The following is a 24,439-nucleotide window of genomic DNA, read 5'->3' as shown; positions in this document are numbered from 1 at the left end:
TACATTATACAGGTTTTCTCTTTTTTCTACTGCCAAGTCTTTCCATTTTCTCCTCGCCAGCTGGTCAAGGGTCTCCTGCTGCCGCTAGGGCCCACAGCTCACTTCCTACTTTCTCCAGCACCTGTTCCTATTTGGCAAAGCCGACCAGGATCCTGAAAGCTTGGAGACGAGCCATCTGCTGCCCAGCTCTGCACCATTTTACCCCCGATCCCTCGAGTCTCTGCATGCATCCTGATTTGTCTGTTTTTTTGCGGCTCTGAATCACACAGCTCTGCTCGAAGATGGAGCGAGAGCTGAAATGGATTGGCTGGCAAATCCCAGAATCACCATTTAGCTGAAGGGAAAGGCTGTGCAGGTTAAATCAAAGCAGGACTCGTGTAGCAGAGCTCATTTACCTCACGCAGGTGGAGTGACTGATAACTGTCGTCTCTCAGCTCAGATCCTGAACGTTATTCTCACCCTCACACAGCAGCAAATGCTCATTTCTAGTGTTTCCAAGCTCCTGAGGCTGAGCGACGAGTTGGAGTTCAGGCATCATGTTACACTTCAAAGGCGACAGAGTTTGTTCTTGTGTCTAACATGTTGGTTTGGTGGCACTATGATGGAATTGTGCATCTTTAAAGTGTAACATGACGCCTGAAAACAAACACATCTCCCAAATCTATCACATTTAAAAACACATTTGGAATAAACCGCATTAAAATCATAAACTTAAATTAAAATAAGCCTTTTTAGTCAGCGTCAATATCAAAATAACTTTATTGTTGGCTGAATGAATAACTGCAAAGTCTATGTTTTCATGTCCAGAGCGTAAATAAAGCATGTTTTTGAGAATAAATGCATTAAGAGGCCAACTGATCACAGGAAGAAGTACTCAGATCATTTACTCATGTAAAAGTAGTAATACTCTACCTAATGTTACTTTAAAGGACAAAAGTATGACAATCAAAATATACATCAAGTATTAAACATTAAAGTACTTTGCAGAAGAGCCCATTTTAGAAAAATATCAAATTCTACCTTTTAGACAAATATCAGATTATTGAATTGTAATTATCAATACATTAATATGTGCATTACCTGAATGTTAGAGCTGGTGAAGGTGGAGCTATTACTTCATATACTGCTGTTTAGGTTAATCTATAATAATACATTAGATTATATATTTTGTTGATAAGTGTTAATAATCAATCAACTGTCACTACATTTGTCAGTGCTTTACACGGTTGAATAGATCCCTCTATCTATCTACCTGTGTGGGTGTTATATTGATATATACATGTGTATTTATGTATGTATGTATGTATGTATGTATGTATGTATGTATGTATGTTATGGACTACAGGTCCCATGATGAGGAGCGCTGTCTGTCGCGCATGCGCAAAAAAGTGGAGCGCCCATGCGGATATACCGCTATGTAAAATGGCGGCGTGAGCGAGGCTTGTTCAAAATACAGCGGTCTTACATGGGAAGGTGGTGAGCGAACACCTCTGAAACGGTCTGTGTTACGCGGAGCTGTCTGAGAATCATTTAGAGATAGAGGTTGGAATTAACATTCCAGTAAAGGTACGTGAACTTCACGTTCATATAACATTAAACGCTGTGTGTATGAGGCGCTAATGTTAGCTTTCAGGTTGTATTTAACATGACGTTAGCTGTTAGCTGCTAACGTGTGGGCCCGGCCGGGTTCGCGTTAATGCCGCGAACCTTCGATTAGCTTACCGGCTAACAGCCTGAGGACGGATGCTAGTTACGTGAATGAACATATTAGTAGTTTTTGCAGTGCCGGCACAGTTAAGAGTTAGCTCTCTTGCCCGATGAACTGTTTGATGAAACGTGAGTTATCCCTCGAGCAGAGGAACTGATGTCTGTTAGCCCGGAAAGAAGCGCTAACTAAGTTAAGCTAGGTAGCTGTTACCTAACTGGAATTCCGCGCGACAGTTTTGTGTCTGAGGGTTTGACTGAGGACAAATCTGAACTTCATCACGTTAATGAGCTGAAAAGGTGTTTTAATGAGACGGATTAATGTTTACACCAATGTTAGCCCTCCAGAATACTCTGACAACACACCGACACTGAAGTCACCTGATGCGTTCACAGACAGGAGGTTACCATCCTTTCCATTAATGAGATATTAATTACCTCCATGACCGATCAGTCTGTTATTGATGAGCAGTGTTTCAGTGTCGACTGGAGGCATCGTGTGGTCCAAATCTTTAGTTCAGTCTCACAGACCTCTATGTTATATTAAATTTGATCGCTATTTATTATTTATGGATTTTTATTGTTTGCTGTGGCTAACCCTCCTCACTGGTTTGTGATTTGACATGACACAGATGACATTTTAAAATGTCTTGTTTTATACTACCAGCAATTCAGAACTTAGAGGTATTCACGTTAACAAGCTCAAAGACTAGTAAACCTGCATATTTTCCCATTTCAGAGGCTGTAAAAAGTCGGTCTAAAGTCAAAAAATGACCAAAAAAAAAAAGATTTCTATCATTTGACTGATGGGTTAACGAACGTCTTTTGGTGGGATATCTCTGCCAAGGACGTATTCAGATCCCTTATTTAGATAAATGTAGTAATGCCACAGTGTCAGAGTACTCGACAAGTCTTGAATATAACATTACATTTAACAGCACAACTCAATTTACCTGGTCCAGTGTCACCCGGTCCTCGTTGCCGACAAGGTTTAGATAAAATGGCGGCCTGCTAACTGTGCCTTTGCTCATTGTGTTACAGAGCAGGTGGGATGGCGAAGAGGATCGCGGATAAAGAGCTAACGGACAGGAACTGGGATCAGGAGGAGGAGGGCGAGGAGGTGAGTGACTGATGAACACAGCGATGAGACAAACTGAAGATGTGCAGTATGTCAGATTTGGGGTGATGGTGATGTTTTAACCCGGTCACGCTGTCCTCCATCAGGCCGGGACCTTTTCAGTTGCAAGTGAAGATGTGTTGAAGAACAGGGCGATTAAAAAGGCCAAGCGCAGAAATACTGGAGCCGAGGTAACGCCACAGATCTTCGTGTCTGTATGCGGACTCTGAGAATGATCCCCGAGGAGACGTGAAGCCTCACGTGTTTGCTCGTGTTTGTTGTTTCAGGGTGAGAGCAGCGGAGCCTTCAAAGGTTTTAAAGGCTTTTCTCTGAGCGCCTCAGCAGCGACCGGAGGCTCCTCTCCAGGACCGTTCTCTGGATTTGGGAACGGAGGCGGCTTTAAAGGTGTCGGCGGTCTGACCAATGGGAACAGCATCAGTCCATCGTTCGGAGGTTTCTCATCTCCTGCTGCGACGTCCACCGTGACACCAGGTGAGGGCTGAGCTGTCGGCCTTCAGCTTGATTGACTTTAAGTATGAACAGAGATGGAGGGGTTCCTGCCTGTTAGACGTTTCATGTTTATTAGTCACCAGGGACAGACAGACAGGACAGACAGACAGACAGACAGACAGACAGGACAGCCACAGGCAGGACAGACAGACAGACAGACAGACAGACAGACAGACAGGACAGCCACAGACAGACAGACAGACAGACAGACAGGACAGCCACAGACAGACAGACAGACAGACAGACAGACAGACAGACAGACAGGACAGCCACAGACACACAGACAGACAGACAGACAGACAGGACAGCCACAGACAGACAGACAGACTGTGCTCAGATCAGCCCGTCGACGGCTGAAGTGTGACTCGTTCATGATGCTGAGATGAAACATTGAGAGATGGAGGAGAAGGTTTCTCCTCAGCTTTGAGGCGTCGTCGCCTCGTGTGGTTGTTTCTGGAGCGCTTTGGTTTGATCTGTCTGTGGGGATCTGGTGGATCCGCTGGATCCAGCTGTCGTAGGTGCTGCTGGTTGTAGAGTAACAGTGATGGGTGTTTTCTCCTCTCTGGTTATTTAGTGAAGTCTGTTTTTGGAGGTGACGCTCAGAGAATCTGCTGTCAGAACAGGATGCAGATGAACCGACGAGCAGCAGGAGGCTCAGACTGATCAATGCAGTGAAAAACCTGCAGTACATCTGTGTTTCCTGCTGCGTTTTACAGTGGAGGTGACTGAAATCTAAAAACTTATGAGTCCTAATTAATGATGTAAGATAAAGCGTGCTGCGTTCAGGTGTAGACGAAGCCTCCGGACACTGTTTTAGAGTTTCTAATAGAAAATGTTTTGATGGAGCAAAGATTTATCTGTAGTTTTTGTTTCCAGTTTGACAAAATGAGTGTCGTTTTTTAAGGATGAAGAGATAAACTCGAGCTTGACATTCAGCTGGTGATGTAAACGGAGGCGCTGTTGCCCCCTCCCTCATTGAGGCCTCACTGCGTCCGTCTGCACTGGACATTAGATCGAGTTGGACTGAAGCGTCGTCTCAGTCATCTTCAGACGGGACTGTGGGAGCAGCACCGCTGTCGTTTTGTCATGTGGCATCTGATTGGTGCTGCGTCTCCTCCGTCAGCGTGTTGCTGCTCTTAAAGACGAGCGCTTGCAGCAGAGCAGCTCCGTCTTCGCCTCCTCCTCGGCGCTCGGTGGACTGTTGGCGTGTAATGGAGTTGAAAAGCTGCTCCTTTGTGCGGCTCCTGCTCTGCTGTTGGAGTGTAATGGAGCTGAATTTGGGGGGGGGGGGGGGGGGGGGGCTGTGTTTGTCTGCTGCTCTTTCATTCGGTGTCGCTGCAGGGCAGGAGGAGGGGCTCCCGCGCTCCTCCTCTCTGCTCCTCTGAGCCTCATCCGGCTGCCGTCACACTAACCTTTCCTCCCTCGCTGTCTCAGGTCTGACGTTTAACGGCCCCACCTCCGCCAAGCCCACCGCTGACATCACCGCCAAGCAGACCAACGGCTCCTCCCCGAGCCCGGCTCAGAGCTCCTGCAGCAGCGGTGGTGTGGGCAACAAGGAGTACAGCCGGCAGCTCACCGCTCTCAACTGCTCCGTGCGGGACTGGATCACCAAGCACGTGAACGACAACCCGCTGTGCGACCTCAACCCCATCTTCAGGGATTACGAGCGGCACCTGGCCAGCATCGAGCGCCAGTACGGAGCCGGGTCTGCCGACGGGGGCTCCGAGGAGAAGAAGCAGGGAGGGCTGCTGCCGGCCACGGCCGGCCTTCCTCCTCCTCCTGCCTCGTCTTCCTCCTCCGGCAGCAGGAGCGTCTCGGCGGCTCCGGCCGCCACTTTGTTCTCCTTTGGCAAAAATCCCACAGAAGACTCGGGCAAAAGCTCCGCCGCCGCCGCTCCCGTCGGCATCACGTTTAACTTCGGCAAGAAAGTGGACAGCTCGGTCCTCGGCTCCTTGGGGTCCAAGACGACTCCCCCCAGCTTCTCCTTCTCCTCTAGCGCCTCCTCCAGCCAGACCTCCCTGTTTGGAGCTCCTGGATCTGCCGCCCCACTGTCCTTCAGCGGGACGAAGACCGAGGACGCCCGGCCCGCAGGTACAGAGCATCACGCCGTCCTAGAGGCGTTATTTCAGATCCATGTTCACGTCGTCCTCAGTCTGAGTCACACGAGGCAAAAAGATCTAAAACGACCTCTTCATCAGTGAACCTCAGTGACGAATCCAGTCAGATCAGAAGAAGAGTGAACGTGATCATCGACGAGTCGAAGTGAAGAGTTTAACGACGTCACTTTGAGCTCGGATGGTTTCACTGCTTCGTTAATCCAGACCAGAACTGGCTGCTAATGGAAGCCATCGTTCAGCTCACAGAAAACAGTTTCTGAGCTTTGAGAGGCTGAAAGCTGTTTTTAAGCATTTGAAACAACAGATCTGTTTCCAGATTAGCTGCTGATTCATTTCCTGTTGGCTAGTGAACTGATCTCAGATCTGTGATTGGAGTCTGCTGAGAGGATCCAGGGATCTGATCAGGAAAGTTTCCTCAAAAAGACTGAAAAGGACTATTATTTTCATTGTAATTTAACCTGCAGATTATTTTCTGTGAAATACCAGGAAAAGTTGAACTGTCAGTTTTCTGCCGTAGAAGAAAACCAGGAGACATCCACACTGACGGACTTTTGGCGTTGTCATATATATAGATATAGCTGCTATATAACGCTTCAATAATCCAAAGTGCTGCAGATCAATTTGTCGATCAGCTGCTGTAGATGCACATTCTCCAGATGAACTGACTCGCAGTTTAATTGTGATGTTTTTTGAATGGACGCTGGTTCAGTATGAAGCTCTGGGACGCTTTTGGTTCAATCCAGTCACTGATGGCTGATCAATAATCAGTCAGGAGGGATTGATCGCCGACAAAGATATTCAGTTTACCGTCGGTGTGAACCACAGACACAGGAAGTGATGTCATCACTGTGCTTAAAGTCTCTGGTTTGGTTTAATCGTTCATTAATGAAGTGTCACTCGTCTTTGTTAAATCACCTGATCTGATTTCTGTCCATCCACCAATCATCTGGTCACGTGACTCCTGACAGTCTGATTGTCTCGTTTCCTGTTAAAACGTGAATAAAACGTTGTTTTTCTTCCTGTAGACGAGAACGGAGACGAGGAGTCGGAGGAGCCGCCTAAACCGGAGGTGAAGGAGGTGAAAGAGGACGACGCCTTCTACTCCAAGAAGTACGTCTGTGGAGCTGAAGCCGGAGCTCGAGCTGATCTGTGATCTGTTTTATTGAACAGGTGAATCTGAGTGTTTCTATCTGTGTCTCAGGTGTAAACTGTTCTACAAGAAGGACTCGGAGTTCAAGGAGAAAGGAGTCGGAACGCTGCACCTCAAACAGATGGAGGAGGGCAAGACTCAGATGATCATTCGCGCCGACACCAACCTGGGTAAAAACACTTCAGAGGCTTCTTTCATATTACAGACCAGCTGAGCTGAGGAGGAGGAGGAGGAGGAGGAGGAGGAGGAGGCCTGATGAAAACATGTTCTGACTCCAGATGCAGCGACAGCAGCTGAGCTTAACAAAAACAACACTGAATATATTTTAGATTTTAATTATGGTGTTAAATTTGGATTTGTAACGAGCAGAGAAACAGAGAAGAAGAGAAACCTTCTTCTTCTTCTGTACCTGAAGCTCATGAATCATCGAGAAAAATCCAGACAGCAAAGAGGGAGCAGCTCTGTTTTCATGTTTCCTCAGCTCAGACTGAAGGAGGCTGCTGAGCTGTGGTCGCACGGCGCCACCTGCTGGCCGCCTGCTGCTTCCTGTTTCTCAGACAGCTCAGTGAAATGATTGTTGGTGTTTTTATGGTTTAAAGCTGTTGAAATGTTTGAGACTCTTCAAACATTGTTTGGCAGCTGATGAAAAAAATAAACTAGAAGAAGAAGCTGAAGTGACAGGAAGTGCTGAGGAGGTCAGGTTTAGAGGCTGTCACTCAAACTGAACTTCCTGTCTCACCTGAGTCACACGTGAAGCGCTGAGGAGACGATCAGCTGGTCCGTCCTGATGATCAGTTTGAAGACATTCTGTGAGTCAATCAATGAAGTGATGAGCCGAGAAAGTCAGCAGATCAGTTGATGAAGATGAAGATGAAGGTTAGCTGTGACTGAGCGAAGCTGCACCTGAAGTGAAACTGACCTTGCTCAGCTGATGAAGTGTTGTTGATCAGCCTGATTGACGAGCGCCATCTCTCCCCCTCCACAGGAAACATCCTCCTGAACATCGCCGTGCAGCCGTCCATGCCGTGCTCTCGGGTCGGGAAGAACAACGTGATGGTGGTCTGCGTCCCCAACCCGCCCGTGGACGACAAGAACCCCGGCGGCCCCGTCCCCCTGCTGATCCGGGTCAAGACCGCCGAGGACGCCGACGAGCTCCACAAGACGCTGGAGGAGAGGAAGGGCTGAGGGCGGGGCTTTGAGCGGACTGCGCCCGGTGATGTCACGGCGCCGGGTTTCTCCACACACACACTCACCTGAACACACCTGTTCTTAATCGAATCACGTCTCCCTCAGTCTGTCACACGATTGGTCGTCATACTGTGAAATGTTTGTTGATTCTGAATCACGTCGTCGTCGTCGCTCCTCGCCCGGCTACATTCCTCCGGCTCGACGCTGCTGCTGCTGTTTTTATTAGAAGCTGAACGATGTTTCATCAGTGTCAGTGTTTGATTTACTGTTTTAATTTGGTCGTCGAGTGACTGAAAGTGCGAATCCTCTCCGATCGCTCTGCTTTCCAAACGAAGCCCCTGCAGTCGCGGCGCGCGGAGGACGAGCGTTTCTGCTCCGGAGTCTATTTATTGTGTGTGCGGGACTCGGACCCTCGCCCAGGTGTGAACGTTCCCCCTGAAGAGCGTCTGAAGCGGTGTGAAGCAGACCGCGTGTCTTTCTTTCTGTAAACATGGACTCTGTGGTTTTAAGTGTCCTTTGTGTGGCCTTGGGTTCAGCCTCGGAGAAGAGGCGCGCTGTCATCGTCTGACAACATTTGTTAAGACTTCAATTGGGGAATAAAAGGAAACAAAGCACCTCGCCTGCTGCGTCTTCATGTTCTGTGTTTCTCTTACTGCAGAGTTAAAGGTTCACCTCAGAATGTCCTGTAGAAACCAGCCTCACTCAAAGGTTTCAGGCTGTAGACTGTGACAGGTCAAAGGTCAGGGCCGGAGACATGACTGAGACTGAAAGTAGGAGCTGATTGGTCAGTTCAGAGGAGGGAAAACAAACGCGATTGACAGGTTCACGTTCTCCTCAGGATGAACTGAGATGACTGACCCGACTTTGATTTCCGGTCGGAGAATCGTCCCGCGAGCCTCGGCTGAGCTCGCCGGTCTTACTGCAGCACAGGTCAAAATGGACAGTTCGTCCTCATGGTGGCGCCACAGGAAGAGGCTTAGAGCATGGGGGGTTTTTCCTCTGTACAGTGGAAACATGACCTGAGGGGGGCGCTGCTGGAGGAGGAGTCATTTTACAGGAAGTGCAGCCTGAAAACAGACGAGCTTCAGTTCAATCAGAGTGATCAGAAAAGAGGAAGAAGCCACAGCGTCAGTTTTCTGTTAACGTGTATTTCAATAAATAAAAGGAAAGTTTGAGACGAAGCGACAGAAAGATGGAAACATGCTCATGAAGCGTGTGTGTGTGTGTGTGTGTGTGTGTGTGTGTGTGTGTGTGTGTGTGTGTGTGTGTGTGTGTGTGTGTGTACAAAAAGCTTTACAGAGCAAACTGTCCAAAGGTCAAAGGTTTCTGCTATTGATCAGTGTGGATACATTCAGCTGGAGATCTACCAACTACATCATCATCATCACCTTCATCACCGAGGAGACGAGCTGCCGTCGACTCGTCAGACTGAGAGAAAAAGTTCAATCGACAGACGGAGACACTGCGGAGCGACTTTGATCGACGATGGCTTCATCTGAGTGCAAATCAATCACCGATAACGATCAATAACAGCTGACTGTCAGATCAAAGCTCTCACATCATGAAGACACGAAACACAAAATTGATCTTCTGATCAATCAGCTTCATCTGACCAGTATGGATCCTGAACTCTTCAGAACTGATTTCTGATCTGAGAACAGTCGATCAATGACGTGACTGAAGGAAGAGCTGATCGATCAGAATGATCAATAATGAACAGAATTATTGGCTGCAGCTCAGTTAGATCCATAAAATCAATAAATTTAACATCAACGTGAATCTGATCAGTTTGAGTTAAAATCAATAATGGATCCGTTTGAGTTTCATGCACCAACAGAAAACAAACACTCGTCACAGGTTCAGAGTTCAGACAGAAAAAGTCAAACTGGCTTCATTCGTTCGTCGTCTTCTGCTCAGATCTGTTTCCTCACGTTCACCAAAATCAAACTTTATTCGAAAACCCACATTTTTTCCCAAACGTCAAAAAATCTTTAGCAATAAATTCAGAATTCGTTCAGAAGTTTGAAGTTTGTTTGATTCTCTGAGGTCGATTTTCAGACTAACCAACAAACCTGTTCGACGGAGACTGATGGACGTCTCCGATGGACGTCTCTTTGTGGAACTTGTGATGGCCGTTTGTTGGTCTCCAGACGTTCCAGACGTTGGTTCCAGACGTTGGTTCCAGACGTTCCTCCGTGTGGCCGCTGTGGTTGTGATCAGATGAAAAGTGAGCGTTGATCCTCGGCCGCTGGTTTCCGGACAGATCGAACGTTTCTCAGTCAGGTTTAAGGCTTCGGGAGCTCACAGAGAAACGAGGACATCGAACGTCTTTCGCTCCACATCTGGATCCAATCAGATCGCTTCCTTCAGTTTTCAAGTCACTTCCAGTTTGTGAGTCGCAGTTTTTAAAGAAAAGCCGTAAAAAGTCGAAGCTGGATCATTGTGATTTTCTGTGGTGAGTCGACTCGAGTCCTTCAGACTAAAACCAGGACCTGAACCTCCGACAGATCCCACTGAGCTCACGCTCCGGCAGGCTGGACCTGGACCTGGACCTGGACCTGGACTCAGACCGTGGAGACACTGAACATTTTAAAGCTGTTTTTAGACGAACTCTGGATTTAACGTCTGTCCTTCGGTCGTTCAGCTCGAGTCCTCTGAACCTGGTCTGTGGACAAACTGCAGGAAAACCTTGTCTGCAGGTTTGGAGCGTTTCATTAATGTCAAAGGTGGTCCCTGCGGGGCGGGTGGAGACGTGATGTGGAATCAAATCAAAGCAAGAATCAGCTGCGTGACCTCCGACCTGCGACCTTTAAAACACGTCACGTTTAGACTGATGCTGATAAAGAGGCTGCCAGCCAGCTGATCACCAGTCAGCTGATCACCAGCCAGCTGATCATCAGTCAGCTGATCACCAGCCAGCTGATCACCAGTCAGCTGATCACCAGCTGGGCGACAGGAAAGAATCCATTCATCATTTGAGGACAGCGACAGTTTGAATGTTTGGAGCTTCAGCAGGTTCAACTTGTTAAATGTTAATTGTTGAAATGAAAGTTTGTAATTAACGTTTTGGCCGTTTTGTGATTCATCACTGAAGTGATCGGTTAGTGATTAATAATGATCAATAATCAGTCAATAATGTCTCGGTCTGAAACGTTTTCTGGCAGAATTCATCAAATCAAAGTCGAGGTTTTTCTGAAACGGTTCCTCATTGGTCACCTGTTTCTGTGTCTGGATAAAGTCGCTGTGAGCTCGTCTGAGTGACGCCGTCTGTGTCCCGCCTCCTCCGTTCACGTGGCGACAGTGAAAAAGAAAAACATGGCGGCGAGTCGAACGGAATGTGTGGTAACAGCAGAAGCTTCGAGGCGTCTCAGTGAGGAAAGCAGCAGGATATTTACAAGAAAACGCACATTCTTCACTTCCTCCTTCCCGGTCAGAGTTCAGCCAATGCCTTTTCACACCGAGGTCATGTGATCTCGACGCCGGGCCCGTGTCCGTGGAGACGAGCTCGGACTCAGCGGGAACTGAAAAGAAGAAGAGGCACTTCTCGATTGGCTGGTTTGTGCTCGCCGCTCTCTGACTCGTCTCCGGCTGAAGCGGGTGTTCGGTTGTGGTCTCGCTGTGGACGGCGGGGGGCGCCGCTGTCGTCTCAGTGGCCCGATGCAGGAGGCACTTGGTAGTGATGCTCTGAGGGGCTCCGCCGCCACCGCCGCCGCTATGTCATCAGGATGGGCTTCTGCCGCACCTCCAGGATGTCTGACAGACACACGAAGGAGAGCCACAGTGACTACGACTGACTGCGGCCTGTGTGTGTGTGTGTGTGACCTCTGACCTGTGGTGACACTGTGTGTGTGTGTGACCTCTGACCTGTGGTGACACTGTGTGTGTGTGTGTGTGACCTCTGACCTGTGGTGACACTGTGTGTGTGTGTGACCTCTGACCTGTGGTGACACTGTGTGTGTGTGTGTGTGTGAGACCTCTGACCTGTGGTGACACTGTGTGTGTGTGTGACCTCTGACCTGTGGTGACACTGTGTGTGTGTGTGTGTGTGTGTGACCTCTGACCTGTGGTGACACTGTGTGTGTGTGTGACCTCTGACCTGTGGTGACACTGTGTGTGTGTGTGTGTGTGACCTCTGACCTGTGGTGACACTGTGTGTGTGTGTGTGTGTGTGTGACCTCTGACCTGTGGTGACACTGTGTGTGTGTGTGACCTCTGACCTGTGGTGACACTGTGTGTGTGTGTGTGTGTGTGTGTGTGTATGTGTGTGACCTCTGACCTGTGGTGACACTGTGTGTGTGTGTGTGTGTGTGTGAGACCTCTGACCTCTGTGTGTGTGTGTGTGTGTGTGACCTCTGACCTGTGGTGACACTGTGTGTGTGTGTGTGTGTGTGTGTGAGTGTGACCTCTGACCTGTGGTGACACTGTGTGTGTGTGTGTGTGTGTGTGTGTGTGACCTCTGACCTGTGGTGACACTGTGTGTGTGTGTGTGTGTGACCTCTGACCTGTGGTGACACTGTGTGTGTGTGTGTGTGTGTGTGTGAGACCTCTGACCTCTGTGTGTGTGTGTGTGTGACCTCTGACCTGTGGTGACACTGTGTGTGTGTGTGTGCGTGTGTGCGACCTCTGACCTGTGGTGACGCTGTGTGTGTGTGTGTGTGTGTGTGTGTGTGTGCGACCTCTGACCTGTGGTGACACTGTGTGTGTGTGTGTGTGTGTGTGTGTGTGTGTGTGTGTGTGACCTCTGACCTGTGGTGACGCTGTGTGTGTGTGTGTGTGTGTGTGTGTGTGTGACCTCTGACCTGTGGTGACGCCGTGTGTGTGTGTGTGTGTGTATGTGTGTGCGACCTCTGACCTGTGGTGACACTGTGTGTGTGTATGTGTGTGTGTGTGCGACCTCTGACCTGTGGTGACACTGTGTGTGTGTATGTGTGTGTGTGTGCGACCTCTGACCTGTGGTGACGCTGTGTGTGTGTGTGTGTGTGTGTGTGTGCGACCTCTGACCTGTGGTGACGCTGTGTGTGTGTGTGTGTGTATGTGTGTGTGTGTGTGTGTGACCTCTGACCTGTGGTGACGCTGTGTGTGTGTGTGACCTCTGACCTGTGGTGACACTGTGTGTGTGTGTGTGTGTGTGTGTGTGTGACCTCTGACCTGTGGTGACGCTGTGTGTGTGTGTGTGTGTGTGTGTGTGTGCGACCTCTGACCTGTGGTGACACTGTGTGTGTGTGTGTGTGTGTGACCTCTGACCTGTGGTGACACTGTGTGTGTGTGTGTGCGACCTCTGACCTGTGGTGATGCGGTGCAGCGGCAGGGTGACGTAGGTCAGGTGGGAGTAGAGCAGGAAGTAGTCTTCGGCTCGGTTGAGTTTGAGCCAGGAGCCGACGAGCGAGCGGCCGGTGCCCGACAGAGAGCGGGAGCGCAGGTTGGTGGTGGAGTGAAGGTCTGAAACAGGTGAGCACAGACTGACGGTCACACCTGACTCACCTGAACCTGTGAATCGTGCTGTGGCCCTACAGGCCGCCGTGTCGGCTACATCACAGCACCCCCCCACACCTGACTGAAACCAGTGAGACCAGCTCGTACCTTCATCCTCCTCCTCCCTGAAGAACTCCTCGCTGTCATTGGCTGAGTGAGACTTCTTCATCTCTGCGATTCGGTTTCGAGGAACTTTTCGTCTCAGAGACGGAGAGAAGAAGGAGGGACGGTTCCTCTCTGGAGTCGGGGGGGTGCTGAAGGACGTCACCTGGAGGGAGACCGCCACAGTGAAAAGCACGTATCTCCAGTGTGAGGCTGAAGGAACACGAGATCTGACAGAACGTGATGACCAGCTGTTTTTCTAACTGAGCCGATCAGCTGACGCACGCTGACTCTCCGCTTTGCTAAACGTGAAGTGTGTTTTTTCCGTGACAGAAACGAACGAAGGCGTTGTTTCTTTGTGACCTGTGAGGATCCGTCACGACAGACATCTTAAATGATGCATCATCCAGAGCAGCTCATCCATTATTGATCCTGACCTGATTTCAGCTCCGAGGCGTTCGCTGGCGGCTCGGAGCTGCTGAGCTGAAGCTTTCTTCACTTTAGTTTTACATTACGACTTCATGACTTCATTTCTGATTTCTGATTTCTGATTTCATGAACGTTTTACGTTTATTTTGTATTCAGGTTACAGGGCGTTGGTGTGTGTTTGTTGTCCTCACCCTCTCGTGCATTGGGGACACCTGGTCCTCCTCGGTGCCACAGGGGGAGGTGTCGCCCGTCGGCACCCTGCTGACGGCCATCTCGGCGTGACCTTTGCCCTGCGGACCCTTCATCCTCACAAACTCCATGTTGTTGTATTTGTAGAAGCCGAAAGACATCCTCTGAGCCATCTTAGCAGCCACGCTCACCTGCAGCACGCACACACGACAGCGTGCAGTCAAACACACTCTGTGTACAGCCGGGACAGGTCACAGGAAGTCCTGCATGACATTAGCTTCATGCTAACATGAACGAGACAATGCTAACAGTACTAATATATGTATGTTGACATGCTAATGTTAGCATGTTAGCCTACCTTGGGTTTTTCTCATGCTACTGCATCTTTAACATGTTACTGTTAGCATGTAATAGTCAGGAAGCTAACATACATATGTTTAACATGCACATTAGCTTTTCAGGTTTCAGCGTGTTAATCTTCTGGTGTTAGCATGCTGCTGTTAGCACTTGGCTCAAAGCCCTGCTGTAGCACACAGGCTGCAGCTTCTCACCCGGTTGTCGTAGACCTTCTTGAGGGCCTCGTAGCGGATGGAGCCCTGGAAGATGACGCCCTGGAAGGTGTTGCTCTTGTCGCTCGCCACCAGCTCCACACATACCATCTCGCCCTCGCCCACCGTCATGTCACTGAACACCTACACGAAGAAAACAGTAACCTTCACTGTCAAAATGTCCTCGTCTCTGTATGAGGACCTTTGGCTCTTCAGCTGGCGCTGACTTCTCTGTCCGAGTCTACAAACTGGTTTTCTCTCCTCTGAGCACCAAAACACCTTCATTGATTTCCTCTTCGGAGAGAAACATCTGAGCTGATGTTTTTCCCTCCAGTCGACCGATAAAACGAGCCGTTAATGCAGCTCGTTTTAAAAAAGCATCAAGTCACACTTTGTTAAAGCAGCAGCAGCTGATGGATCTGCTCGCCGGGCAGAGCAGGAACCAATCAGCTGCTGACGGGACGCCGCCGTTCACACCTGATCCACTTCAACGATCCTCCTTTGATCCCTTTTTCACAAGCTGACGGACGACATTTCAATTCTCACAGGAAATACCAGCAGCAGAAGAAGTATTCACATCTTTTACTGAAGTAAAACTACTACAGTGTAGAAGTACAAGTGCAGTAAAAGTACAAAGTAAAAGCACAGAAGTACGAGCATCAAAATGACCACAGTACCACAGTTAAAGGTTAAGTGGCAGGTGTGAGTCTGAGTGCGATCACCTCCTCAAAGTTGTCGATCATGAAGAAGATGTTGGGGTAGCTCATCTTGGACTCCTCTCCTTTGCTGTCCATGGCGTGTTTGCTGGGAGACGCGAACACTTCCTGTGAATCACCGCAGACAGACTGAGTGAAGATCAACGAGCCTGAGAGCACGGAGCGAAGGTGAGCGGCTGACAGGTGTGCTGGCCTACCTGACACTTCTTCCTGTGGATGTGGATGTCTCCTGCGTCTGAGCGCGTGCAGACGGCGCACGTCACCACGTAGTCCAGCTGAGGACGGCAGAGTTTCAGGTCACTGAGGTCAACAACCAGCCATCCTCGTCGTGTTTTTGACTCGTTTACTACAGTACGACAGAGCGTGAAGTACTCTGGTCTGCCCCACTGCTTTATGTTTCTTTACCCACCAGGACGGCTTCATGTTGAATCAGTGTGATTCACAGACTTTCACACCACATCGTTAATCCTAATTATTCGGGGTGTCACAGGATTGATAATGAGGTTTGAAGCCATGAGATGAAACGTCCTCTAGCGCCACCATGAGGTCATCGCATTCCTAACGAATCACACTGAGGCTCTGCAGAGGATGAAGCTCGAGCACGCCGGGCTGCGTCATGAGCTCATGTCAGGCAGTATTTGTTCATGAGGTATTAGTACTTCTGAGTACTAGTTTTCAGAGCGGCTCACCTTCTGCAGGATGAGGTTCAGGTAGACGCTCTCCTCCCAGTCGATGTCCGGGTCTCCGAGGCCGGGCAGCTTCTTGGAGTCTCTCCTGTACACCTCCACCTCCACCTGAAACACAGCACACACGCTCCATCAGAGGCAGCTACAGGACGGGAACCGGGACTCCGGAGACTTCCTGTCACGTGGGTTTGACTTCAGAGCGCAGAGACGTGGAGGACGAGCTGCTGCGGGTCGATCCGGAGACGCCGTCTCGGGTCTCCTGCCAACCAAACCCCATTCAGTTTAGGCCTAATTTAATGGACGTACTGTAGTACCAACATCAGCTCTGTGATTCAGTGAGTAGTGTTTGTTTACTAACGTCTGTAAATCGCGCAGCGTCAAGCCGACCTCCATGTTTTCTGCTTGTTTGCAGTCAGCAGCTTCACTTCTGCCGTGTTTCTGCTCACTTCCTGTTAATGGAGCAGGAGGACCTGACTTCCTCTGGACGCGGCCTGTTTAAGACGTTCTGTTAATTTACTTTCCTCCACGAGGGGCGTTTCCCACTCGCAGTGTAACCATGGCAACCATTCACGCGCTCTAAAAGGCTTGTGAGTGAAATGAAAGCTGGCGCGCAGAGACCTCGTATCTCCCTGCAGACCGAACCGCGGTCAGGCCTGTTTAAATAAGGATGTGGAGGGCTGAACGTGCAGTCGGTGACAGTCAGAGACGAAGCGTCCCACCTGACCGACAGACAGCGAAGACAAAAAGAACCACAGAGGAAGAAAACGACGCAGCCTGACGTGAATGGACGAAGGACGACGATGAAGCTGAAGGTCCGCTGTCTGTTTCAGCCGGACCTCACTGAACGACTTTATATCCCGTCGGTGCTTTAATCTACAGCGAAGCATCATATTCTAGAAGATCATCGTGTGTGTGCAGCGTCCTGTGAGAAGCACGTATGTGTGAAAAACAGCCCAATGTGTACGTCAACGTGGACGTGGAGCAGCCACAGACTGAGTGCTTTTACTGGAGAGAGACGCTTTAATGAAGGTTTTCACTTCCTGTTTCACTTCATCTTTCTGTTTGAGCGCGCACACACACATGCACGCATACGCGCACACACACGCACGCACGCGCGCACACACACACACACACACATGCACGCACACACACACACGCACACGCGCGCGCGCACACACACACACACACACACACACACACACTCCAGTCTCTCACGCAGCCGTCTGTGATGCGTTCGTTTTTCTACACGTCTGTGTTTGTATTTACATTTTAGATTTATTTTATTTAAACATTTGAGGGTTTTTAATTGGTCAGAAAAATGGTTAAAAACAGAAATCTGAATGATAAATTGGCTTTATTTTAGTTGTTGACTCGTTGAAATGATTCAGGGAACAAGAAAGTTTGACGAGAGTTTTCCAGGTGTGTGTTTTTTCTGTTTTTTCTTGGTTTTTATTGACGACCTCCCTGTTTGTCTCTCCGTCCTTTCTTGGCTCTTTATTGATCCTGACTTCTTTTCTCACGTGCTGGAAGAGTTTGACGTGCAAACTAAAGGAAGTGACACTGAGCGGGTCGACGTGCACTGAAGGATCTGTGGCGTCGATCCACTGATCGACTGATCGATTGATCCACCGATCGGCTGATCACCTGACGGCTGCAGCTCTACCTGTAGAGCGTAAACGTCTGCTCGTCACCTTTTTGCCCTCCGTGTTGTCGGCGCTGACGTAGGCGAGCTTCCTGCGGACGTAGAACAGCATGTCGTCCTGCCGAGGCGCCCACTTCTCCATGAAGTACGTGGAGAACATCCAGGTCCAGAAGACGATGCGGTCATCCTTAAAACAGCCTGCCAGCACACACACACGCACACGCGCACACACACACACACACACAGAAAGAAAAATAAGATTTAAATGGCTGACGGACAGGAGGAGGAATAGAAACCTTCAGACACATGAATCAGCCTCTCGTGAGCTCGTCACCCGTCTGTCGGTGTGAGTTTGGATGGAAACAGGAAGTGAAGCTTCTCGTCCTGCTCTGAAGACGTCGCGTGACGCTGCTGTGGTCAGACGGCTTCATCGCACTTTAATCACACAGTAATCTGCCCTCATGGTCAATAAAACGCCTGATAAATGATTCACACACTTTTATTTTGAAAAGCGATCGCCGGCACACTGACGGCGAGTGCTTCAGGCGTCGGCGCCCTCAGTCTCCTCAGGGGGCGGAGGATGACAAAGCCCTTAGTTAATACGAAATAAAGACAGACGGCGACTTCAGGACGTCTGATGAACCTGATCCAAGTGAAGCTTCAACAAAAACTTGCTGATCCACCTGTCTGATTGGCTGCCTGCAGGGTTGATCCTGGCTGTGATTGGTTTGTGTGGACACTCCAGTCATCATCGAGCTGGCCAGTTTAAACCTCCTGTAAGAGGACGTATGTCTTTTCTGTCAGATCTTCATCACCCTCATCAGCAAGGCAGCCTGAGACTTCCTGCAGCTCTTCACAATGAAAGCCTTCATTCTTCCCGTTGGAGTGTTTGTCAGAGTGTTGAGCCGTCATCCTGACCGTTGGTGTCCATCTTTAAGACGCGCTGAACGCTCACCGTCCACCCTTTGATCAGGATTAGCTGCAGCGTTTCAGGGTTAATTGACTTGGTCAGACTCACAAACGGCAGCTCAGCTGAGACCCGATGAGCATTAAACAGCTCTGGACCGCCAGGATTTATACTCCCGTTTACGTTTACTGCGGCTGAACAGGCATAAGGTTTGATTATGACGAGACGAACGAAGGGACGTGAGCTCTGCGATGGACACAAAAACAGAAACACTGTGCTGGCATTTGATTGATTTCACAGGCAGAAATGAAATCAGGTTAGTTTAATGTTGGACTTTGAGGATTAATCTCGTTTGCTTTGACCTGCTCAGACTCTGATCTCGTTTAAACACCTGAGCTGGAACAGAAGACGTCCTCTCGTCCAGCTTTCACTAAGACCTTGAAGACACAGTGGCGGTGAGTCCAGAGAACACTGTGCTTCAATATTTCCTCGTTACTTCTGTCGCTGCAGGCTAACGACGACGCTCGCTGCTCTCGTCCTGCTCCTGCTGACGGTTCATTGGGTCTGACGGTGTCCTTTAAAGAGGTGAAGTTTGGTTTTTGGCTGCACATCTGCGAGTGTTGGTGTTTCCAGAGTGAAGCAGCTCTGCAGCCTCCGACACGTTCATGAAAGTCCTGCTCTATTTATAGCTGCGGATCCCATTTTAAAAATACATCACTGTGTTGTGAAGCCGGCGCACCATCGCTCATCATCTGATGAAAGTGAGCTGAATCACCCAAAATCCACCTCTGCTGGCAGAGATGAGAGAATATCAGCAGCCATGTTCGGCCTGTTGTATTTTTCATGACGGTTATGTAAGAGTTGGTGGGAGCTCGCTGACGCTCTGTCAAAGCTCCAGTGACCTGGATGAGAGGATGAACTGAAGGATGGCTGGATGGACTGGTGATGGATGGATGAACAGAAACCCTCAGTGCTGACTGAGCCATCAGGGTTAAAGGTTTAAGGTCTGTCACCGTCAGAAATGAGACAGAAACACAAATTCAATCTCTAACTTTGTCAAAGTGAACTAAAACCAGCTAAGAACCACTAGAGCCTCCTCAGTGAGCCCCTACAAACTGCTGAAGGACTACTAGAACCTCGCAAAGGAACCCTCAAACCTTCTCACTGGCCACTAAAACCTCCCCACGAGCACTACAACCACCCACAGAGAACCTGCTGTGAGCAGAGCCTCCTCCATTATCACCAGAACCTCTTACAGAACCACAAGAGAACCCACTCAGTGATCACTAGAGCAACTGGAAGGCTCTAGAACCACTGCAGTGACCACCAGAACCTCCGAAAGGACCACTGAACTTCCTAAAAGATCACAAGAAAAACCTCAAAGACCTTTAGAATGACCACAGGAAGAACCTAAAACAGTGGTTCCCAACCTGGAGGTCACGACCCCTCGCAGAGGTCGTCTGAGAGGTTTAACCTGGAGACGTCACAGGGCTCAAGACGAGCTCTGAAAGCGTCCAGCAGAGGACATGAAAGACTTAAAGTCCTAAATGGACACGAGGACTCAGAAATACACTGAAGACTAAACAACATGGAGCCAAAAACAAGAACGTTTGTTTCACCCTCACTCAAATTCAAAGACGACTCGGATCAGTTTGATCATTGTTCAGTTCTGTTTACTCTCTGAATGTAGAAATAAATCCAGGCTCCACAGAGCAGACGTGTGCTCCCTAAAGACACCACTGACTGACGGTGAAGCACGGCGCAGGTGAGGCTCAGCTCAGGTGAGCAGGGTTTGATCTGAAGCGTCTCAGGAAGTCTGCAAAGACTCACTTAGCCGAGAGGAACCAGAGAGGAGACGCACAAAGGCAGTGACCATGAAGGCCTCACGGGGCCCGCTTGGATCTGAAGGTGTGACTTCAGTTATGGATCTCTGTGCTGATTGGCTGCTTCCAGAGGCCTGAATCTACACTTCATTTCCAAACAGCGTGAACACATGAGTGTTATCCACACACAGACAGCACAATGTAAACAGATGGGAGGCGTCCCGCCGCGGTCTCCGTCTGTCCGAGACGTCCTGCAGTCCCACACACACACTGTGTGTTTATAGGCTGAAGTCAGGAAGCATCGACTCCCGTTTCACTGAATCACGCTGCATTAAATATTCAGCAGGGTTTGTAACCCTCGTCTGAGAGCGAGTCACACACGGTTATTTTTACCGTACAGTCACACGGCACTCTTCAGCTTGATGAAGAGCACATCTCAGCGTCCACCCACCCATCCATCGATCTGCGTCTCTGAACCACGAGCGGCTCCACGTTACAGACCGATGCCAGAGTATTTATAGCCGAGCCGCAGCTCGCTGTGGAGGACACGCCGGCGTGTTGGGAGGTAATTAAACCTGAATCATTGATGCTGCTGTGTCTCGCCTCCCTGCTGCCTGACGTCACAGGACGTGTTTGATAGTTCAGACAGAGAAAACGCTGAGCCGTGAGAGGAGTCACCTGCAGCCCATGTTTACTGTTTGACCTCATTCACTGAGCTCTGAGAGCACACACCTCAGCTCACTGCCAACAGGTGAAGGTGTCAGGACTTCCTGGAAAGGCTCGCCGCTCTGTGAACACGCCTGGGCTCAGGAGCACTTCAGAAAAACTTCTTTCTTCATGTCTCAGAGTGCAGACGTCATGAAAACATGTTAATGACAAGTGAGCACATGGATTAGATGCTGTGTGGCGTTCAGGTGCCATCTTTATTTCCATGTATCTCAAACGCCCTGGGCTCCTGACACCTGGACTTCTGTGAGGCGTCAGAATAAAGAATGAAGTCAATTTTTGTTGTTTTTTGCTGTTTCCTGTCGTTTCAGAGGTTTCGTTTGCAGCATCGGCTGCCTGCCAACATTCAGACACAGAAGAATCAGTTCTTCAAGCTTCCCGTATCTTTAACACTTTCAGCTCCAGGTCGATTCGCTTCAAACGTGGACGTATGACACCCCCGAACAAAGTGTTTAAGATGCATTTCATCAGATGTGTGTTTGATCACAGACGAGAGACGCAGCCGAGCAGCGACAGGTTTCAGTCAAAGTGACACCACCTGTGAGCTCGTAATCAATCGATAACCCAGAGAACATCGATTGAGTGAAACAGCAGCGATTTAGTCAAAGAACTCAAATTACAGCTGTCGTAAGAATCAATACTTGGATCCTTGTGTTTGAAACGATACGATCTCTGTTACATTCAACAGATCTGAAGCTAGAAAAGTAAAATCTGATCTACAGTCAGATTTTCAGCCCAGCGACGCACAGATGAAACAGCCGGGATGATCAGCTGATGCTCCCGTTTTACTTTCAGCAGGAACACAAACATGTTGGTGTGTTCAGGGACCTCCTCGCTGTGTGAAAACCACCGTCTACTTTCTGCTCACCCTGTTCTTTCTGCTGGGCGACACAAACAGGCAGCGAGTGTCTGTAAAGCTGGTGTTGCCACGTTAACTGAAACACCGATCTCTCTGACTTCATGGGGTCAAAGGTCAACTACAAGGATGTCAACACCTCACTGAAGCATCGTAACCAATGAATATCATCCGTTCATTGAACTGCGTACACGCTCGTTTCCTTTAAGGAGAACGATCAACAGCGGGCACAGAGACGCTACGACAGCACAGCGTCCTCATCCTCCATCGCCATCACCGGAGCCCCACAGGGTTGTGTCCTGAGCCGCTTCCTGTTTACCCTCAACACCAGTGACTGTGTCAGCCCCTCACCCGTCATCACACGCCTCAAATACTGGGACGATGATAACACTGGGACTCGATGATAACAACTCGGCTGCACGCTGCCACGACTCCGCGTCACGCGTCTGTGTCCGTAAAGTCTGAGAACGCGCTGGTTGAGGCTGTACGTTGCTGGATTCATGTATGTATTCTGTCCAGTTTGACAGAGTGGACGGTTCATGACCGAGCTTCATGTGAACTGACGCAAACATCTGGCATCGATAAAAAGACAGACGAAATGACCACAGTAAGACGGAGGTGAGACAAACGCAGGAAAGACCTGAGTCACTGTGGACGCTCTCAGACCAGACTCACTCAGCAGCTGGTAGAGGACCATCAAGGACGGACGACAGAGTCTGAATAAAGAAGCAGCAGCCAGACGCAACAGAGCACCTGAGAGGGGACAAGATGGACTGAGACTGAGACGCACCCGCTCGTCCTGCTTCAAATGTGAAGCTGACGCCCACTCTCCCACCGCCGTGAGGTCACCACAAACTTTAAGCTTCAGCCACAGACGTCATGAACGTCCTGAAACCGGCCAATCACCAGCTGACAGGCCGGCGTGTCTCTGCTCTTCACTGAGGCTGCGACAACGAAGCTGAAGAAGATGAGCGACAAACAGAAGCACGTGTGCTGCGATGAAGTCATGAGTCGTGAACAGAGCGCCATTGATTTCCCCATCAGAACAAAAGAGCCACCACACACACACACACACACACACACACACACACACACACACACACACCAGAGGCCGGAGTTTTCTGTCTGTGGTCTTCTTCATGTGTGTTTCGGATCCAGCAGATTTGACTGATTGATTGAATCAGGACTCATCATTGAGATCAATCATCAGAGTGAATTGATCCACAGTTTCAGCTCTGAAATGAACTTTAAGACGTCATTTAGAAACCGAAGCATCAAACAGATTCTCCCACACAAACATCTGAAGAGTTTCTAAAATCTGTTTTGTTAGAAATTAAACTCCAGCAGTTTATATGAGTTCAGCTGAAACTGATCAGTCCATCGATCAATGATCGATCATCTGTTGTTTAAATGGTTTCAGTGATCTTTGCTGTGGAATCATCTGAAGTTTGATCTCCTCACATGTTTGATTTGCTGCTTTTCCTCTCAGTGATCTCAATGATCTGAATGTGTTTGGAGTCATGTGGATGTTTGGATGATGGATGGATGGATGGAGAAACTGATCAGCAGATTGATCCAGAATGAAAAGAATCATTAGTTTCAGTCCTTTATAAAACAGTTGAGATCAGAGAGAACAGTCACTTTCCTGCACTGAATACTTTTACTTTCAATACTTGAGGTACATTTTCCTCATTAAACTGACGTACTTTTACTTTCAATGCAGGACTTGTACTTGTGACAGAGTATTTTTACAGTGTGGTGTTAGTAGTTTTACTGCAGTAAAGTGTCAGTGTACTGCCTCAATCAGTGGCTCTAAAGGACCAAACAGGCCTTCATCATGTCAGGTGACACTCAGCTTCACTGCTGCAGGTACAAACTGTTCAGTTCAACCAGCAGAAACCAGGTGAGACAGAGCGGATCTGGATCAGTGCGGCCCCTCTTTACCTGCCCGGTAACCGCAGGCGCAACACTAAAGTCCCGATCCTGGCGCGTTCATGAAGCCAGAAAACAGAAATAAAAGAGCTGAGCTGAACGTGAGAGAGCAGACAGCGGCGGGGAAGCACCACGCCGCTCAGCACTAACTGGGCCACGGAGGAGAAAGGACGGACTCACCCAGTCCGCTGATCTCCTGTCGGATGTTCAGTCGGTTCCTCTCGTCGGCGATGGCCTTCAGCATCTGCTGCAGAGAGCCGTCCAGCTCTCCGTTCTCCTCCTCCGCTGGCCCGACAGCCTTACACAAACCGGGGAAGGACGCCATCTCCGAGCTGGGATCATGACAGTCCGGGCTAACAGCTACCGACGGCACCGGTTCACGGCAGCTAACAGACGGCTAAAGGGAGCGCGGAGCAGGGAGGGAGGGGGGAACACCTGAATCTAATCCCGAATTAGACCTTTACTGTGCCGCTGCAGACCTGCCGGTGGCCGGTGCGGGTCTGCTCTGCTGTGGTAGCCCAGAGAGGAGCGGGGACGTCGGTCTGCTGAGGGAGACTCTGGTCCTTCTGTTGTGCAGATCAGCTGGAAACACCCCTCACACTTCCTGTAACAACACGAGGCATTT

The 24,439-nt window shown here is 49.4% G+C and overlaps 2 protein-coding genes across 2 annotated transcripts; one reads left to right on the top strand and one right to left on the bottom strand.

Moving 5' to 3' along the window:
- Nucleotides 1-1,395: 1,395 nt before the first annotated feature.
- nup50 (nucleoporin 50) lies at nt 1,396-8,405 on the top strand. The gene is made up of 8 exons (XM_076722010.1): nt 1,396-1,566; nt 2,746-2,824; nt 2,929-3,012; nt 3,109-3,313; nt 4,766-5,422; nt 6,474-6,558; nt 6,650-6,768; nt 7,584-8,405. Exons 2-8 carry the CDS (start codon nt 2,756-2,758, stop codon nt 7,781-7,783), a joined length of 1,419 nt encoding a protein of 472 aa, XP_076578125.1. The 5' UTR covers nt 1,396-1,566; nt 2,746-2,755; the 3' UTR covers nt 7,784-8,405.
- Nucleotides 8,406-8,914: 509 nt separating this feature from the next.
- kiaa0930 lies at nt 8,915-24,439 on the bottom strand. The gene is made up of 10 exons (XM_076722011.1): nt 23,995-24,439; nt 17,620-17,768; nt 15,932-16,036; nt 15,440-15,517; nt 15,249-15,350; nt 14,530-14,670; nt 13,981-14,169; nt 13,367-13,526; nt 13,070-13,225; nt 8,915-11,539 (listed from the first exon to the last, which is right to left on the bottom strand). Exons 1-10 carry the CDS (start codon nt 24,137-24,139, stop codon nt 11,499-11,501), a joined length of 1,266 nt encoding a protein of 421 aa, XP_076578126.1. The 5' UTR covers nt 24,140-24,439; the 3' UTR covers nt 8,915-11,498.

Source organism: Chaetodon auriga, chromosome 22 (genome assembly GCF_051107435.1).
Source record: "Chaetodon auriga isolate fChaAug3 chromosome 22, fChaAug3.hap1, whole genome shotgun sequence".
In the NCBI taxonomy this organism is placed as follows: domain Eukaryota; kingdom Metazoa; phylum Chordata; class Actinopteri; order Chaetodontiformes; family Chaetodontidae; genus Chaetodon; species Chaetodon auriga.
Note: the sequence above shows the minus strand (reverse complement) of the source record. Positions and strands in the feature narration are given on the sequence as shown.

What these genes read in the sequence shown, in the direction of transcription:
- nup50 (XM_076722010.1), top strand. Translation starts at nt 2,756, where the DNA reads ATGGCGAAGAGGATCGCGGATAAAGAGCTAACGGACAGGAACTGGGAT. An exon ending in CGAGGACGCCCGGCCCGCAG is followed by an intron (nt 5,423 to 6,473) that starts GTACAGAGCATC and finishes TTCTTCCTGTAG; the next exon opens with ACGAGAACGGAGACGAGGAG. An exon ending in TCGCGCCGACACCAACCTGG is followed by an intron (nt 6,769 to 7,583) that starts GTAAAAACACTT and finishes CCCCCTCCACAG; the next exon opens with GAAACATCCTCCTGAACATC.
- kiaa0930 (XM_076722011.1), bottom strand. Translation starts at nt 24,139, where the DNA reads ATGGCGTCCTTCCCCGGTTTGTGTAAGGCTGTCGGGCCAGCGGAGGAG. An exon ending in AGAAGGTCTACGACAACCGG is followed by an intron (nt 14,170 to 14,529) that starts GTGAGAAGCTGC and finishes TGCGTGCTGCAG; the next exon opens with GTGAGCGTGGCTGCTAAGAT. An exon ending in CAGGGAGGAGGAGGATGAAG is followed by an intron (nt 13,226 to 13,366) that starts GTACGAGCTGGT and finishes CACCTGTTTCAG; the next exon opens with ACCTTCACTCCACCACCAAC.